Here is a 17,636-nt window from a genome sequence, read left to right on the forward strand (position 1 = left end):
CTGTCCTCGTTAAGCGAAGACTGAGGTGGTTAAAGCAGGTTGATTGTTTTTAAGATGCTTTCAGCCAGGTGCAAGGCTATCTGCAGAAATGTGCCTTGCCCACGTGGATTGCATGGACACTAATTACTAAGGGCTAAGGAGCTGAGAAACGTGCAGCCGCGGAGATTAGCCGCCCCACGGGGAATAAGCTGGCACCTCTAGAAATAAAGCTCCGCAGCCAATGCGGCGCCTCGGTCCACGGGATTGGCGGCCTCGGTTGTGACGCGACCTGGGCGGGCCGACTTGCGACGGAGGCAGCGGGTCCGGGTCGGGGGACCTGAGAAGGAGCCGGGAGGTGACCCACAGCGCTGCGACGGGACCGCGCGATTCCTCCCCCACGCATCTGGCCCGCGTTCCTGGGCCGCCGCACCGGATCCCGGCGTGGGTGCGGACCAAGGACCCGCTCTCCCCGGCGCGGCCAGGCCCCCCCACAGCGTGCGAGCGCCTAGGGGATGCCGAGGTTTGGCGGGCGCGGGACCAATACGGGCAGGGCCGAGGCGGGATTCTCCCTCTCGCTGTGCCTAGACCGTACTCCTGCTGCGGTTCCGGCAGAGAGCGCGGGGAGAGCAGCGGCGGGAGCTGCGGCGAGCACGCCGGCCCTGGGGTAGATGGAACACATGAGAGGGGATCCAAGTTGCTTGGGTCGGCCCCGGCAGCGACCTGAACCCGCCGCCCTGCGGAAGGGGTGTGCGGAGCGTTGGGCTGTGCTCCGGCAACTTCACTCCTCCCGCCGCCTTCACTCCTCCCGCCGCAGCTGGGGAACGTAGTGGGGAAGACGCAGAAGGCTAGGCGAGGGGTTCTCAATGCGTTCTTCCAAGAAAACTTTTTCTCCCTTGAACATGAAGGAATACGTGCTTAACGTAGAAAATTGGGAAAACATGGGAAATTATTGTGTAAAAAATGGGGGGCGACGTGTGGGAGTCACTCCCGGGGCGAGGGGACTGCGATTTGATTTGCTAACCACAGCCGGGGGCGAGCGGCGGGCGGAGCTGCTCTGGGGGCCCAGAGGGGCGGAGAGCCACGCGGCGCCGAGGGCTGAGATTTGAGGAAGTGGGAGCTGCCCGGGCGGGGGCGTCCCGCTGAGAGTCCGCCACGCAGTGTTTGTTTCCTTTCACTTCCTGCGGCAGCTGCTCAAGATGAGGAGGTGCGCGGGGCCGGGGCGGAGCGGTCGCGTTCCCCGCGTGTGAGCCCCCACCCATCCCTGGCGCCAGCGCTTCCCCGACCACTCGGGTTCGGCTATGCGGGAGCCGTGAGGAGGAGGCTTGCAGTCGTGGACCTGAGACCTCGGGAGGTCATGCTGGCTTGCTTTTAAGTGGCTTGGGGAAAGTGAAGAAACCCCAAAATGGAGGACTTTGCTACCAGGACCTACGGCACCAGTGGCCTGGACAACAGACCTCTGTTTGGGGAGACGTCCGCCAAGGTGAGTGCGGATTGTGACTCCAGACTGGTATGGGGGGTGTGTCCGCCGCCTGCCCTCCCGCGGAGTCCGGGCTGTGTCCTTCTGCGGCTCCTAAAAGCACTTTTAGGGAGGAAGCTGGTTCTGCAATCCCGCTTCCCTCTCAAGATGTTTGCCCTGCCAATCGTCGCCTGCTTTGGGACATGGTTGGCTAACAGCCTTGAAGGCTGGAGTGGAGAAAAGTTCAGAAAGTTCGGGGTTGTTAGAAGCCCTTATGGGTAGTGCGGAACCCCCTCCGGAGGGGAGGTTGATTTAGTGGTTGTACAGCTGCACCTCCAGCAGGAGTACTGACCCTCCAGAGACTTCAGGTATGCGCCCAAAGCTTCCTAAGAGAGCCGAGAAGGGGTGCTTCTGATTCCTGTTTACATAGAACTCATAAGGTTTCATTCCTGAGCTGTGAAGCAGCCAAGCAAGGAAAGGGGAGAGGCTTGAGGTGAGGAGTTCTTGAATGATGGCCTCCATTCCAGAAAGTGATCAAGGGGTCCCTGAACCTGAACAGGCTACCGTACATTATTCTAGGCTTTAAAATGTGTAACACCTTTTAAAAAGGATTAATTATGTGATGTCCTGGGCCAACAATTGAGGAGAGATCTTTTTCTATCGTCAGCATTAACTTTCTGAGTAGTTTGGGCAAGATCTGCCTGGTTTATTTTTTCACCTAAAAGTGGCATTGGTTGGCTGGTCCCAGTGCAGTAGTGTTGACAACTAATTGATCATAGCCCGTTACAGATTTCTTTGTTCCTTCTCCAATCTCCCTGCTTCACTTGACTGGCCTGAAAGAAGGAAAAAAAAAAAAGGTGGCATTGGTGATCTTTGACCTCTGATAAAGTGCTTTCTGCTCTCGAAAGGTAATGCACTTGTAGAGTCCAGAGCTTCCGGGATTTCTTAGTTTTGGCAGGAACCCTCCAGCAGACAGGATAGGGAACTGGTAAACCTGGCAGTCTGGGGAATAGCCCTGAATTTGGAAGCTATGAGGCTGCCACAGGACTACTTTATTTTTTAAACTCCACGTGGATTTTACTTTCTCTTCTCAAAATGTTTTAATATGAAAGCGTTTTAAACTCGATCTCCGGGAAGATGCACCTTGTTCATCTGGTGGCTTTGTATAATCCCAGCCCACAGTGCTTCTGGTTTGAGACGCATTCCTCCTCCAGTAGATGTTCCATCTTAGGCAAACGTTATTGACCATTATGTACTTGGCCCTGGGGAGCCAAGGAACCCTATCAGGTGGAGAAAAAAATGTAGACAAATGTGATGTGGTTGGATCTGTGCTACGACAGGGACATGTTAGGGTACAGACAAGAACTGGTTGCTTTTGTATGGGAAATTTGTCCATCTGTCCCAAGAACTAAGAGAGTGCCTCCCCAGTGTGCTTCAGCACATAGATTGGGGTTCTGGGTGATCCAGATCTTTGACCTCTTTTAACTCATAGCTCTTGTAATTATAGAGGTAGATGACTTGGTAATGGACTTGTCCATTTATGCAGGCACTTAGAAATATTGATGTTTTCTGAACAGCTTGGGCCAAAACATCCAATGATTTCAGTTTCCTATTGCCCATGATCCATTTGAAACCCATTCAAGAACTTTACTATTCCAAATGTATCTTTTATTGTGTACTTACTTACTACAAGAATATATCGCACTAGGATTATTTAGGAAACTTTAGGGCATTGTAATAATAGCTTCAGCTATTCAGAGAAAAAAGTTAATATATATTAATTCCTGATCTCTCAAAATTTCTCCCTTTAGCTCCTTCTGTGAAGTTGACAGGGTGATTGGACATAGATAAATTCTACAGAATGGAGAAGGGAGAGAGACCCCTGGTCTGAGGTGGGAGAAAACATGTATCTTATAAATGGAGATGCCACATCTGAGAGAGGAGAGGCGTCCATATGTGTTCATAGCAAATGAAGATTTGAGGGCCTGAGGAGGGTAAGGCCCAGGAATGGAGCCTCAATAGTGAAAGGGTAGGACACATTACAGTGGATCCATTTCCACAGAGGCAGCAACTGCTAGAGCAGGATCCTGGGGACTCTGAGAAACCCATCACTTGCTCTTGTGTGTGGGTGTCTGCAGCTTGCTGTTTTACATGCCAGGAAACGACACAATAGCCACTTCACAGTGGAAACTTGCTGTTAGTGAACTACAAGTTCTGAGAACATCGAGAAAGAATAAAAGCCCAGTTCCTATCCTAGTCTCGCAGGTGGTTTCCTGTGCATTTTGTAATCTTACTTGCTTTATGAGAACTGACACATATAGCCTCTTAACTTTAGGTGCAAACTCTAAGGCAAAGAGAACTGAAGCTCAAAGAGCAGAGAAGAGTCTAGAGTATGTTTGTGTTTCCTCAGTGCCAGGCAACATGGTGGCCATTCAGCTTTCCCTTGTTTGATCATCAGATTCCTTTGTGAGATGGGTGTTCTTATTTCTGTTTTACAACTAAGGAAGTGGAACCCTCAGAGAGAGTTACGTGTTCAGTCATACAAGTAGTTTCCTCTGGTAATGCTTCACCAACTCCCTTTCATGAGTTGAATAGTGAAGTCAGTAATTAGGCAGTTTTTGCTTCTCAAAGCGCTCCAGACATCTGCATACCTGTTGCCCTTTCACAGAAAATAGGGGTTGAAGTGGTTTGCCCCAAGTCGTGAGGTGAGACATAATGAAATCTATTATAGAACAATGACTATTAATATATAACTAAGTTGGCCTTGAGCAGCACCCTCTTGGGGAATCCCTGAAGGAACTTTTTTTACCTTTATGTGTGCTGAGTGCACATAGTGATTTCAGTTACTGAAATCTCAGATTTATTCAATCTTTAGCATGAAAATTGTTCATTCTAAGTTATTCCTATTTAGGAATAGCTTTACAGGCATAGTCATGGAGAGAAAGGCAAAGTGAAACAGTTCTCTATTGTTCCATAAATATCTAAGGGATTTTTTTGTCTTTGAGGCAGTGTCTCAGTTTGTCACTCACATCGGAGTGCAGTGGCCTGACCACGGCTCACTGCAGTCTCAACCTCCTGGGCTCAAGTGATTCCCCCACTTCAGCTTCCTGAGTAGCTGGGACTATAGGCGCCTTCTACCAAGCCTGGCTAACTTTTTTTTTTTTTTTTTTGAGACGGAGTCTCGCTCTGTCGCCCAGGCTGGAGTGCAGTGGTGCAATCTCAGCTCACTGCAAGCTCTGCCTCCCAGGTTCATGCCATTCTCCTGCCTCAGCTTCCCGAGCAGCTGGGACTACAGGCACCTGCCACCACACCTGGCTAATTTTTTTGTATTTTTAGTAGAGACGGGGGTTTCACCGTGTTAACCAGGATGGTCTCGATCTCCTGACCTCGTGATCTGCCCGCCTTGGTCTCCCAAAGTGCTGAGATTACAGGCGTGAGCCACCACGCCTGGGCCTTTTTAATTTGTTGTAGAGATGGGGCTTCCTGTATTGCTCAGGCTGGTCTCAAACTCGTGGCCTCAAGCGATCCTCCCACCTCAGCCTCTCAAAGTTCTGGGATTATAAACTTGAGCCATCGTGCCTGTCCTAGGGATTATTGACAAAAAAGGAAAGGTGTTCGTCTTTTGTAAGAAACATAGACCTCATTCCTTGATACCTATGGAATTTTCATGTTAGGTTGGCTATCTTATGAATCCTAATTTGAATGTCCAGATGCTTTTTACATCTTTTTTAAACCATTCCCAAGTTTTATGCTATAGTACTGCTCTTTCAGGTGAAAAATATGGCACAGATACCAAGATGATAAGAAATATCTGAAGTTTCCAAGCCTGTGTTATGGCTTAGCATTTTCTAAAAGAGTGCTGTCCAGTAGAAATATGATGTGAGCAGCCATATATGTAGTTTACATTTCTTAGTAGCCATATGAAAAAGTATAAAGAAACAAGTGAAATATTAATAATTTTATTTAACCCCTTATTTCCAAAATATTAATACTATCATTTCAACATATAATCAATATTTTAAAAAATTTTTTTTAACTAGGCATGGTGGCTCAGGCCTGTAATCCCAGCACTTTGGGAGGCTGAGGTGGGAGAATCACTTGAGCCCAGGATTTTGAAACCAGCCTGAGCAACAAAATGAGATCCTGTCACACACACACAAAAAATTAGCTGGTCATGGTGGCACCCACCTGTGGTCCCAGCTGCAGGCTCGCACCACTGAACTGCAGCCTGGGTGACAGAACAAGACTCTATCTCAAACAAAAAACAAACTGAGATACTTTTACAATTTTTTTGTATGAAGCCTTTGAAATCCAGTGTGTATTTTACATTAACAGCCCATCTGAATTCACGCTAGCCATGTTTCAGATGCTCAGTAACCACGTATGACTAGTACAGGCTGATGTCCCAAATCCAAAATCCGAAATGCTCCAAAATCCAAAACTTTTTGAGCACTGACTTGATGCTACAAGTGGGAATTTCCACACAAAAGTACTTAACACAAACTTCATTTCATGCACAAAAATTTTAAAAATATAAAAGTTGTCTTCCAGGCTATGTGTGTAAGGTGTATATGAAACAAATGTTGTGCTTAGACTTGTGTCCCACCCCAAGATCTCATTATGTATATGTAAATATTCCAAAGCCCGAAAAAATATCTGAAATCAGAAACGCTTCTGGTCCCAAGCATTTTGGATAAGGGATACCCAACCATTTCAGACAGCTTAGTTTTAAAGCAGCTGAAATGTTATGGTGATTCCATAACCAAGTTTGTGAAACATTTTTCTTTGTTGTGGGCTTTGGAAGCTTAAATATGCCAATTTTTACTGTGACTCTAGTTGGTGAGGGTGGATGAGTAGCACTTTATAAACTGTTTAGGTGGTGTGGCCTTTTTAGCCCTAGCACAATGCCTTACTCAAGTCTTACCTCCAGCTCCTTAGAGCATTCACTAGATAAGTTTCTACAGAATATACTTTGGGAAACATGGTTCAGTGAATCGCCTTCCTCTGCTTTTCCCTCCCATCCTGTCCCCTAGGGTAAACTAAAACCTGGAAATGTTCTCCCCTCTTCTGCCCACAACTACCTTTAAAAGTTTGCTTTAGTACAAGCTTTAGTACACAGTTTGGACAGTCTTTCCCACTGTCTTGTGTTAGAAGAGCACTAAATTATTCTCAGGGCTTGTGACAGTCTTGATCTCGACTTGTTAGCTGGCTGTGGTATCATCTGAAGTCAGTTTCAGTCCATCTAGACTGGTGAAACTAGGAGAAGAGGGAGAGAATGGTTTTCTCGAGAAAGCAAAGCAGCATCCTATAGCTAGGGCAAATGGGAGAAGAATGAACACTCTCCACTTGGTGCCATGTAGTGCAAACCAGTTTCTAGATCAGCCCACTCTGTGGGTGGTCACTGATCACAAAATAAGTGACTCATCCTGTAAGAAGGGTGGTGACAGTTCTTGCTCCTTTATTCCTTCTTGGATGTGATACATAAAGTCAATGATTTGGGGAGAAGGCACATACACTGAATTCCTCAGTAGATACCATAGTGAGAGGGAGGCCCTCTGTGGAGGGGGCAAGTTTAGTGGGCTCTGAGGCTCAGATCTTTGGTTCTAAAGACAAAAGTATCTTCCTTTATCCCCATACCCTCAATAAAAAAAAAAAAGAAAAAGAAAACAAAGACGGTGAAAAGCAAGGGCTTTTTACGATTAGTGTTAGTCAAGCAATTCAAACTTGGAGCATTTGGCCTCGGCAAATAATCATGTAAGATTAGAGTTGCTACTTCATGCCATTTTTGTTGTCGCTTATTTAAGAACAAGGCTCAGTAGGGATGATAATAAAATAATTTTTAAAAATGCAAAGAAGAGAAAAAGAATAAAGCTATGATTAAGATAGCTGGGTCTGTGCCAGCAGCCCCTTCCTCTGTCTTAGAGCTACCAATGCTGTTCTCTGAGGAGTGCAGGCTTTAGTTTATTTCCTCTATATAGAGCTTCTAGGTGATCAAGCACAGCTATTTCTCTCAAAGGAGGGTTAGTCACCCAAAGGTGAAACAGTTCTCTCCTCTCCTCTCATTCAGCCTGCCAAAACAACTTTGCCTTTTTTTGTGTGTGCTAGAAAAGTAATTAGGAAAAATAAATGCCATCACTTTTTCTTTAGTACTGTATGTAAGTTTTCTGTCTTCCACCCCTAGATCAGTGGACTGTAATCTCTGGGTGTGGGGCCCAGGCGCTGGTATTTCTGGAAGGTCCTCAGGGGATGCTGGTGCATAGGAAGGGTTGAGATGCACTGGCCTTACTCTTGCTCTGTGTAAGCCCAGTCCAGGCTAATACCTCTCCATGGACCCCTTTCTTTTAGCTGCCTCTTTGCTCTTCATAAATGTCGTTCTCCTTTCTGCTATGTCCCGTCTTCTCTAAATATCTGAATTCTGCTCAGTCTGATTCCCTACTTTAGAACCTTCCCTGTAAACCAGTCTCTTCTCACTTTCCTTCTGTGAGCCTGGCTGTCAAAGATGTCCCCTGGCACTTTCTCCTTGTGCTGTGAGGGACTCATGTAGGTCTTGCCTCCTAACTATAGAATAAGCTCTTTAATGGTAGGTGCCAGTTTCCTCATTTTTGTAGCCTTTTTAGGTCTAGGGACAATGGCTTACCAAGTTCTTGATTTCATGTATATTAAGTTTTAAGCAAAGTGAGAATTTAGCATTATCAAAAAGTAACCTACATTCTTGGGACATTCTGAGCTCACAGTAGAAGGCAGGGACTGTTTAGCAACCTCGATATGCTAGATATCAAAACAGGAAGTGATGCTTCAAGCTCTCATGCAAGTAAAATCATTTTTCTCTTTTTCTTTCTGCTAAGCTGTATGTAGCAGAGGCCAGTAGTAAATACAATATTGTATTAAAAAAAAAAACTTAAACTGAGTTCTGGTCTCTCAGAAGCTGATGGTCTACTGAGTTTTCTCTGGATGTGATTTTTGCTGGTCTTTGGTAATATCCTTTGCTTACTGAATTGAGTCACTTTTTTCTTATAGTTGGCTCATAGGCTATGTATGGGTATAGTGACCATATTTTCTGAGTTGCTGAAGGGACATATGGGTGGATAAACCTCGGTGTCCCTGTGAGAATGGTGGAATGCATTTGAAATTGGGGCTGCCATAGAAATTGGGGCCAGGGTGTGAGGCCAGCTCAGCTCTCTCTCAGCTCTGAGGAGCCTGATCTCTCATTGGTAAGATTCACCCTTAGACATGGTATAAATAGTGCAAATACCATATTAGCTGCCATTTACTGACCCTCTACTGAATGTCAGATACTCAATTGTAGGGGCTTTCTATGTATTCTCTTCTAATCCTTATTACGACTTCACATGGTAGACATTGTACAAATATGAAAACTAAGGCTTAAAAGTTGTAACTTTTAAAATACAGGTCCACGTGTAGCAGTGGAGGTCATGTGTTTGGGAGAGAATCGAGTGTAAAAGTTGTAACGGATGGGTGTGCCCGAATTCTCATAAATGTTTTCTCTTGCACATCCCGTGCTCTTGGCACTGTTCAAAGTCTGGTATTGCTTTGGGAAGTCTCAGAGCAGTAGTACCTATGGGTCATAATTCACTGCATCCTAGAGTTAGCCAGTGAGACAGAATGTCTCCTTCCTTTCCACCTGTGTGGCTGCTATACCTCTGGTTGTCTCTAGTGACAGTGCAAGGGGAAGCTCCTGTACAGTCAGAGCCATGCTACTCTGAGGGACCCATATTAAATCCCTGGACACAGGGCTTGAGGTTTCTTTATTCAGCTGGGCTCAAAATAAACCTTCTCCCACATTTTGCATCCTCTCATGCTTTTTCCTGGCCCCTTAGGCTTCTGACTAGGCCACTTACACAGCTTTCATGGTGAGAAGTTGTCTGCTGTGATTTGGAAGAAGAGAAGCAAAGTCATTTCTGAGAATCAAACTTTTATTTATGGTATTGGGACCCTTAAGTTTGCTTGAGAAATGCAGAACTTTGGAGGCAAAATTGTAGGATGTGGCTCAAGGGTCTGAATCACTCAGTCCAGGTAAACAATGGTAGGAAGTAGCACCCTTTGGGCATTTAATACTTGCTAAATGTGTTGCCTTGCTCTTTCCCCATCCCAGGAGAAGATAATCATTGTCTTCAGTGACCTGAGGAACTCGTGGGTAGGGAGGGTAAGGGATGAGTATAAAATGGGATTGAGCCTTTTATAAAAGGAAGAACAAAGTGCCAGGAGGTATTGTTCCTAGAACAAACTGAGGGTCGGGCTGCTATTTCTGGTGGCCCAATAATGAGATGCAGTTGAGGAGCTGAATGTTAATAGCTAAGACAATGGGGAAAATGTCCCCAGGGAATTTCAGAGAGCTTCACAGCAGCCCCCCCACTACAGGCCCTGAGGCCTGTCAAGGAAAAATGGTTTTGTGGATCAAGTCCTGGGCCCCAGTGCCCTGTGTCACAGCTGCTCCAGCTCCAGCTGTGGCTAAAAGGGGCCAAGATATAGCTTGAGCTGTTGCTTAAGAGGGTCCAAGTCCCAAACCTTGGTGGTTTCCACATGCTGTTGGGTCTGTGGGTGCACAGAAGGCAAGAGTTTGGGAGCCTTCGCCTAGATTTCAGAGGATGTATGGAAATGCTTGGATGTCCAGAAGTTTGCTGCAAGGGGGAGCTGTTATGGATTGCATTGTATGCCTGGAAAAGCCACAGACAGCGCTAGCCTGTGAAAGCAGCTGTGGGGGCTGTACCCTGCAGAACCACAGGGTGGAGTTGTTCAAGGCCTTAGGAGCCCACTGCTTGCATTAGTGTGGCCTAGATGTGAAACATAGAGCCAAAGGAGGTTATTTTGGAGCTTTAAGACTTAATGACTGCCCTGCTGGGTTTTAGACTTGCATGGGGCCTGTAGCCCCTTCATTTTGGCTGATTTCTCCCTTTTGGAATGGGTCTGTTTACCCAAAGCCTGTAACCCCCATTGTATCTTGGAAGTAACTAACTTGTTTTTGATTTTACAGGCTCATAGGTGGAAGGGACTTGCTTTGTCTCAGATGAGACTTTGGACTTAGACTTTTGAGTTAATGCTGGAATGAGTTAAGACTTTGGGGGGACTGTTGGGAAGGCATGATTGGTTTTGAAATGTGAGAAGGACATGAGGTTTTGGAGGGCCCAGGGGCTGAATGACATGGTTTGGCTATGTCCTTATCCAAATCTCATGTCAAATTGTAATCTCCACATGTTGAGGGGCAGGGAGGAACGTGATCGGGTCATGGGGGCAGTTTCTAATGGTTTAGCACCATCCCCCAGTGCTGTCTCATGAACGAGGTCTCATGACATCAGATGGTTTAAATGCATGTGGCAGTTCCCCACTCCCGCACGCTTCCCCGCTCCTGCCCTCCCCATCTGTCCCCCCTTCCCCTCCTCTGTCTCTCTCTGTCCCCTCCTCCCCCTCCTCTCGCTCTCTGTCCCCCCTCCCTCTCCTCTGTCTCTCTGTCTCTGTCCCCCCGTCTCTCTCTCTCTGTCCCCCTCCCCTCTGTTTCTCTCTCACTGTCCTCTCTCTGTCTCGCGCGTGGTCACTATCTCACTGTCTCATGCTCTCACTGTCTCACTGTCTCTCTCACTGTTTCACTGTCTCTCTCACTGTCTCACTGTCTCTCTCACTGTCTCTCTCACTGTCTCACTGTCTCTCTCACTGTCTTACTGTCTCTCTCTCTCTCTTTCACTTTCACTCTCGCACTGTCTTTCTCTCTCTCCCACCTCTCTCTCTTCCCCTCTTCCCCCCTCTCAACCTCTTCTCCCCAGTCTCTCTCATTCCCACCCTTTCCCACCCCCTCATGCTGCCATGTAATATGTGGCTTGCTTCCCCTTCACATTCCACCATGATTGTAAGTTTCCTGAGGTCTCCCCAGCCATGTGGAACTGTTATTCAGTTAAACCTCTTTTCTTTATAATTACCCAGTCTCAGGTAGTTCTTTCTAGTAGTGTGAGAATGGATGTAAAGACTTCAAGGGTAGGACTGGGAACCTGAGGAGAGCTGGAGCTTCAAACCACTTCCCGGAGAGAAGCAGGGGCAGTCCACCCAAAATAAGAGGCCATGGAAATACAGTGAAGGCCCAGGTGAGGATAGAAAACATGAATTTGTAGTAAGCCCAGTTAGTGTGTTATTTCAACTAATATTGATTATCTCTCCTGCTAGCCATCGTGGTTGGCAGAGGGATATGGCCAGGGCCATCACCCAGCCATATGGTGGCATCTTTGTACAATCGGAAGGGTATTTACACCCTGGGTAGTGGGAGCCCTCATAAACATGTGGCTTGGCTTTGTCTGAATTAGAAAAATGTGCTGTTGCCTCTGGGTAGATGCAGGCTGATGCCAGGGTGCAAAACTTGGAAAGTGCAACATTGGGCTGAACTTCAGCTATATAGCCATATATGGTGGCCCAAAATTCAACAGTGAACAAGGAAGACATGGTCCTTACCTTCCCAGACCTTCCAAGGTAGAGGAAGAGACAGAGGAGTAAACTGACATTTGTAGTTAGGATAGCTTAAAGACTTCAGAGCAAGGCCTATTGCTGGTATCTAGAAGTGGTTGGAGGTTTGGGGGTGACCTGGAGCTGAGTTTTCAAAGAAAGTATCAGAACTGTACCCTGCAAAGCACAGGGGCGGAGCCGCCCAAAACAATGGGAACCTACCTCTTGCATCAGCATGACCTGGATATGAGACATTGGAGCTTTAAAAATTGACTGCCCTGCTGGTTTTTGGATTTGCATGGGGCCTGTAGCCCCTTTGTTTTGGCCAGTTTTTCTGATTTTGGAATGTGTGTATTTACCCAATGCCCATACTCCCATTGTATCTAGGAAGTAACTAACTTGCTTTTGATTTTACAGACTCATGGGTGGACTTGTCTCAGATGAGACTTCAGACTGTGGACTTTTGAGTTAATGCTGAAATGAGTTAAGACTTTAGGGACTGTTGCAAAGGCATGATTGGTTTTGAAATGTGAGGACATGAGATTTGGGAGGGGCCAGGGATGAAATTATATGGTTTGGCTGTGTCTCTACTCAAATCTCCTCCTGAATTGTAGCTCCCATAATTCCCATGTGTTGTGGGAGGGACCTGGTGGGAGATGATTGAATCATGGGATTGGTTTCCCCCATACTGTTCTCGTGGTGGTGAATAAGTCTCACGAGCCCTGGCAGAGTACACAGGGGCATGAGCTCTATTAGGATGCAGTTTGATCATGTGGAACAGCTTCCAGGGGTAGGATGTCTGACAGAGGAGGACACTTGAAGGTGTGAGGTCTAACCTGGAAATTGGATTGAGCACCTGGTAAGGGATGTGGGTCTATAGGACTCCCTGCGATGCTGTCTGAGGAGAAAGACTTCTGTGGAATCACATAGAAAGTTTAGAAGTAACACCAAAAATGGAGTTCTCAATCTTCCTCCACCCTCTACCCTGCCTTCTCCCTCAAGAATGTAGTAGGGAATGTCTTCATGGCATTGTCCATCCAGGTTTTTGCTTTTCTGCAAGGACTTTTCTCTGTTTTGCCTTGCCCCTCTCTGGGAGTGTTGGGGACCATTGCCAAAGGATTGATTTGTCAGCTGGAGTTCAGAGCTGTGATGCCTTATAAATCAGTCCTTGATCCTGCCCTAGCAGAAAGTAACTAGGCTTCTACTCAGGAAAACCTGGACCTCAGAGATCCCCATTGTTTACCATTGATATTTCTTTGGGACCAACAGAGCCTAGCCTGGGAGGTATCTGTTAGGGTGTTGCACCTTTGTGGCTGGCAGACCGTGACCTCTTGGTCTGCAGGATCAGGCCACAGCTTCTGTGGTGCCGTTGCATGCCTGCCCTGCAGCAGTGAGGCACATTATGTTCCTATTGACAGGCCAGGCCCTAAGTGGTAAGATGAGATGAATGGTCTCTACTGGTGAGAGGCATTCTAAAGAAAATACTATTGGCCATTTCTGCTTTTGAGTCTTCCGTTTAACGAACATTCATTGAGTGCTTACAGTGTGCCACACTGTCAAAAAGGAAAACAAGTGTAGTAGTTCCCACTAATCCACAGCTTCACTTTTCTAGGCTTCAGTTACCTGTGGTCAGCCGTGGTCCAAAAATATTAAATGGAAAACTTTAGAAATAATTTGTAAGTTTTAAACTGTGCACTGTTCTATGTAATACGATTAACTCTCACTCTGTCCTGCTCCTGCTGGGGACTTGAATCATCCCTTTGTCCAGTAGATGCTACCTGCCTGTTAGTCACTTAGTAGCCATCTCTGTTATCTGATTGAAAAAACAGTATGTATAGGGTTTGGTACTATTTGTGGTTTCAGGCATCCACTGGTCGTCTTGGAGTGTATCCCCCGCCGGTAAGGGGGACTACTTGTAGACTGTCTTTCCCACCATTAACTGCCAGTGTGGGACACAAGCAATATATTTTGATGCAGTTAAGTGTAAAGACTGAGTAAAGTGATGTGGGTGCTCTGAGGGGAGGTGCCCAGGGTGGTGTCCAGAAAGGATTTACAGTGAAGTTGATAGTGTTGAGTTCTGAAGGATGATGATATGGTTTGGCTGTGTCCTCACCCAAATGTCATCTTGAATTTTAGCTCCCATAATTCCCACGTGTTGTGGGAGGGACCCGGTGGGAGATAATTGAATCATGGGGGCAGTTTCCCCCATACTGTTCTTGTGGTAGTGAATAAGTCTCATGAGATCTGATGATTTTATAAGGGGAAGCCCCTTTTGCCTGGCTCTCATTTTCTCTCTTGCCTGCCACCATGTAAGACATACCCTTTGCCTTCTGCCACTTGAAACTGTGAGTCCATTAAACCTTTTTCTTTATAAATTACCCAGTCTCAGGTATGTCTTTATCAGCAGTGTGAAAACGGACTAATACATAAATTGGTACCAGGAGTGGGGTACTTCTGTAAAGATACCCGAGAATGTGGAAGCGACTTTGGAACTGGGTAACAGGCAGGTTGGAACAGTTTGGAGGGCTCAGAAGAAGATAGGAAAAGTTTGGAACTTCCTAGAGACTTGGAGGGCTCACAAGACAGGAAGATGTGGGAAAGTTTCCTTCCTAGAGACTTGTTGAATGGTTTTGACCAAATGCTGATAGTGATATGGACAATAAGGTTCACGCTGAGGTGGTCTCAGATGGAGATGAAGAACTTGTTGGGAACTGGAGTAAAGGTGACTCTTGTTATGTTTTAGCAAAGAGACCAGTGGCACTTTGCCTCAGCCCTAGAGATTTGTGGAACTTTGAACTTGAGGGAGATGAGTTAGGGTATCTGGCAGAAGAAATTTCTAAGCAGCAAAGCATTCAAGAGGTGACTCAGGTGCTGTTAAAAGCATTAAGTTTTAAAAGGGAAACAGAGCATAGAAGTTTGGAAAATTTGCAGCGTGACAATGCAATAGAAAAAAAAAATTCCTAAGGAGAAAATTTGCAGCCTGACAATGCAATAGAAAAAAAAAATTCCTAAGGAGAAATCTAAGTCAGCTGTGGAAATTTGCATAAGTAATGAGGAGCCAAATGTTAATCCCCAAGACAGTGGGGAAAATGTCTCCAGGGCATGTCAGAGACCTTTGAGGCAGCCCCTCCCATCACAGGCCTAGAGGCCTAGGAGGATAAAATGGTTTTGTGGGCTGGGCCCAGGCCCTCTCCTGCTGTATGCAGCTTAGGGACTTGGTGCTGTTTGTCCCAGCAGCTCTAGCCATGGCTAAAAGGGGCCAAGGTACAGCTCAGGCCATGACTTCAGAGCTGCACTGGCAACTTCCATGTGGTGTTGGGTCTGCAGGTGCGCAGAAGTCAAGAATTGAGGTTTGGGAACCTTTGCCTAGATTTCAGAGGACATACGGAAACACCTGGATATCCAGGCAGAGGTTGCTGCAGGGCCAGGGCCCTCATGGAGAACCTCTGCTAGGGCAGTAAGGAAAGGAAATGTGGGGTTGAAGCTCCCATACAGAGTCCCCATGGGGCATTGCCTAGTGGAGCTGTGAGAAGGCCACCATCCTCCAGTTGCCAGAATGGTAGATTCACTGAAACTTGCTCCATGTGCCTGGAAAAGCAGCAGACACTCAAGGCCAGCCTGTAAAAGCAGCTGGGAAGGAGGCTGTACCTTGCAAAGCCACAGGGGCAGAGCCACCCAAGACCATGGGAACCTACCTCTTGCATCAGCATGACCTGGATGTGAGACATTGGAGCTTTAAAAATCGACTGTCCTGCTGGTTTTTTGATTTGCATGGGGCCTGTAGCCCCTTTATTTTGGCCAGTTTTTCTCATTTGGAATGTGTGTATTTACCCAATGCCCGTACCCCCATTGTATCTAGGAAGTAACTAACTTTTGATTTTACAGACTTATAGGTGGACTTGTCTCAGATGAGACTTCAGACTGTGGACTTTTGAGTTAATGCTGAAATGAGTTAAGACTTTGGGGGACTGTTGCAAAGGCATGATTGGTTTTGAAATGTGAGGACATGAGATTTGGGAGGGGCCAGGGATGAAATTGTATGGTTTGGCTGTGTCTCCACCCAAATCTCCTTCTGAATTGTAGCTCCCATAATTCCCATGTGTTGTGTGAGGGACCCAGTGGGAGATGATCAAATCATGGGGGCAGTTTCCCCCATACTGTTCTCATGGTAGTCAATAAGTCTCATGAGATCTGATGATTTTATAAGGGGTTTCCCCTTTTGCTTGGCTCTCATTTTCTCTCTTGCCTGCCATCATGTAAGACGTGCCTATCACTGTACGCCACGATTGTGAGGCTACCTCAGCTATGTGGAACTGTGAGTCCATTAAATCTCTTTTTCTTTACAAACTACCCGGTTTTGGGTATGTCTTTATCAGCAGTGTGGAAACTAATACAGATGAGTAGTCAAAATTGGGAGTAGCATTTTAACCATGCCAGAGCTTGCTTTTTTGGGAAATGAGTTGACATTATGCCTTTGGGATTTTTTTATGGACCAATATAAGAAATGATTGTGTATGAATTATCTATATTTTCTGTGTCCCTAGATTTGTCCCGACTCATGGGACAAATTCTTTTTAGAGCCAGGAGAATTTTGACTCTAATTATCCAGTATGCTTACTTTTATTATTAGTTAGAACTTAAAATTCTGTTGTACTTCCCACTTGGCTGTCAGAAGTCTTCATACAAACATTTGCGTTTAAATGAGAAATGTTTTTTAAGACAATTTTTTTTTTTTTTTTTTTTAAGATTCTTATTCTGTCCAGGTTGGAGTGCAGTGGCGTGATCCTTGCTCACTGCACCCTTGACCTCCTCGGCTCAAGTGATCCTTCCACCTCAGCCTCCCAAGTAGCTGGGACTACAGGCACATGTCATCAAACCCAGATAATTTTTATATTTTTTTTGTAGATACAAGGTCTCAGTATTTTTCCCAGGTTGGTCTTGAATCCCTGAACTCAAGTGATCCTCCCACCTTGGCCTTCCAAAGTGCTGGGATTACAGGTGTGAGCCACCATGCCTGGCCATTGTAAATTCTTTAGCTTTTTTTCCCCCCCATTCCCCCATTCCCCCATTCCCCAAAGCCTTTTAGAAATTTTGTCTTGGTCTTTTTATTGTTGGTTAGGTTAGGGTTTTATTATAGTAGCACATGCCCTTGAAATTCATTTTAGAAGTAGGCAAAACATTGCCATGGAAATGGAAGGCTGAATACAATGTCACTTGTAAGCATTCCAAACTGTTTAGAACCAGGATATTTCCAGGGAGCTGAGGAGCTGAGGGCAGAGCTAGCTTTTGATTATTTGGGATGTTATTGCCAGTTTCCTCCCAGGGCCATTGTTACCACCTGATCATTTCAGTTTTAGTTTCTCTAGCAGATGCTGGCTAATGACTGACCAGGCAAGTATAAGGGTTCTCTGGCTTTTAATCACTAGGGGATTAGTCCTTCTTAGGCCCAAGTGCAGTCTGGTGATTCAGAACCATAAAGTGTAAGAACTGAAAGGGACCAGGTATCATTTAGCCCAGTCTTCTCATTTGATAGAGTCAAATGGGTTAAGGAATCCTTTTGAGGTTGCAAAGCTAGCTAGTGGCAGAATGAGATGAGAACCTTGGTTTCTAGACTGTGTTAAGGTCTGTATTTATTAGTTTAAGGACTGTTAGACCTTTTGAACTGTTCATTACACTTGTCTTTTGCGACCAGCATTGGATAGGAGATTTTTTGCCATTACCTAGCTGTGTGACCTTTGGCAAGTCAGTCTTCTGGAAC

At 46.0% G+C, this 17,636-nt stretch overlaps 1 protein-coding gene across 7 annotated transcripts in view; it reads left to right on the forward strand.

The window, feature by feature from the left end:
- Positions 1–263: 263 nt before the first annotated feature.
- TMEM243 (transmembrane protein 243) overlaps positions 264–17,636 on the forward strand; it is a 23,847-nt gene continuing 6,474 nt past the window's right edge. For 2 of the 7 annotated variants that reach the window (XM_009243063.2, XM_054559574.1), the window contains exons 1-2: positions 271–334; positions 1,167–1,459. In XM_009243063.2, coding sequence (XP_009241338.1) covers positions 1,382–1,459 — 78 coding nt within the window. In that variant the 5' untranslated portion in view covers positions 271–334; positions 1,167–1,381. Of the gene's footprint in view, positions 500–1,166; positions 1,460–16,981; positions 17,270–17,636 lie in introns of those variants that run through there. The other 5 variants (XM_009243061.3, XM_054559572.1, XM_054559573.1 and 2 more) reach the window with 5 other exon arrangements.

This window comes from Pongo abelii, chromosome 6, assembly GCF_028885655.2.
Source record: "Pongo abelii isolate AG06213 chromosome 6, NHGRI_mPonAbe1-v2.0_pri, whole genome shotgun sequence".
Lineage (NCBI taxonomy): Eukaryota > Metazoa > Chordata > Mammalia > Primates > Hominidae > Pongo > Pongo abelii.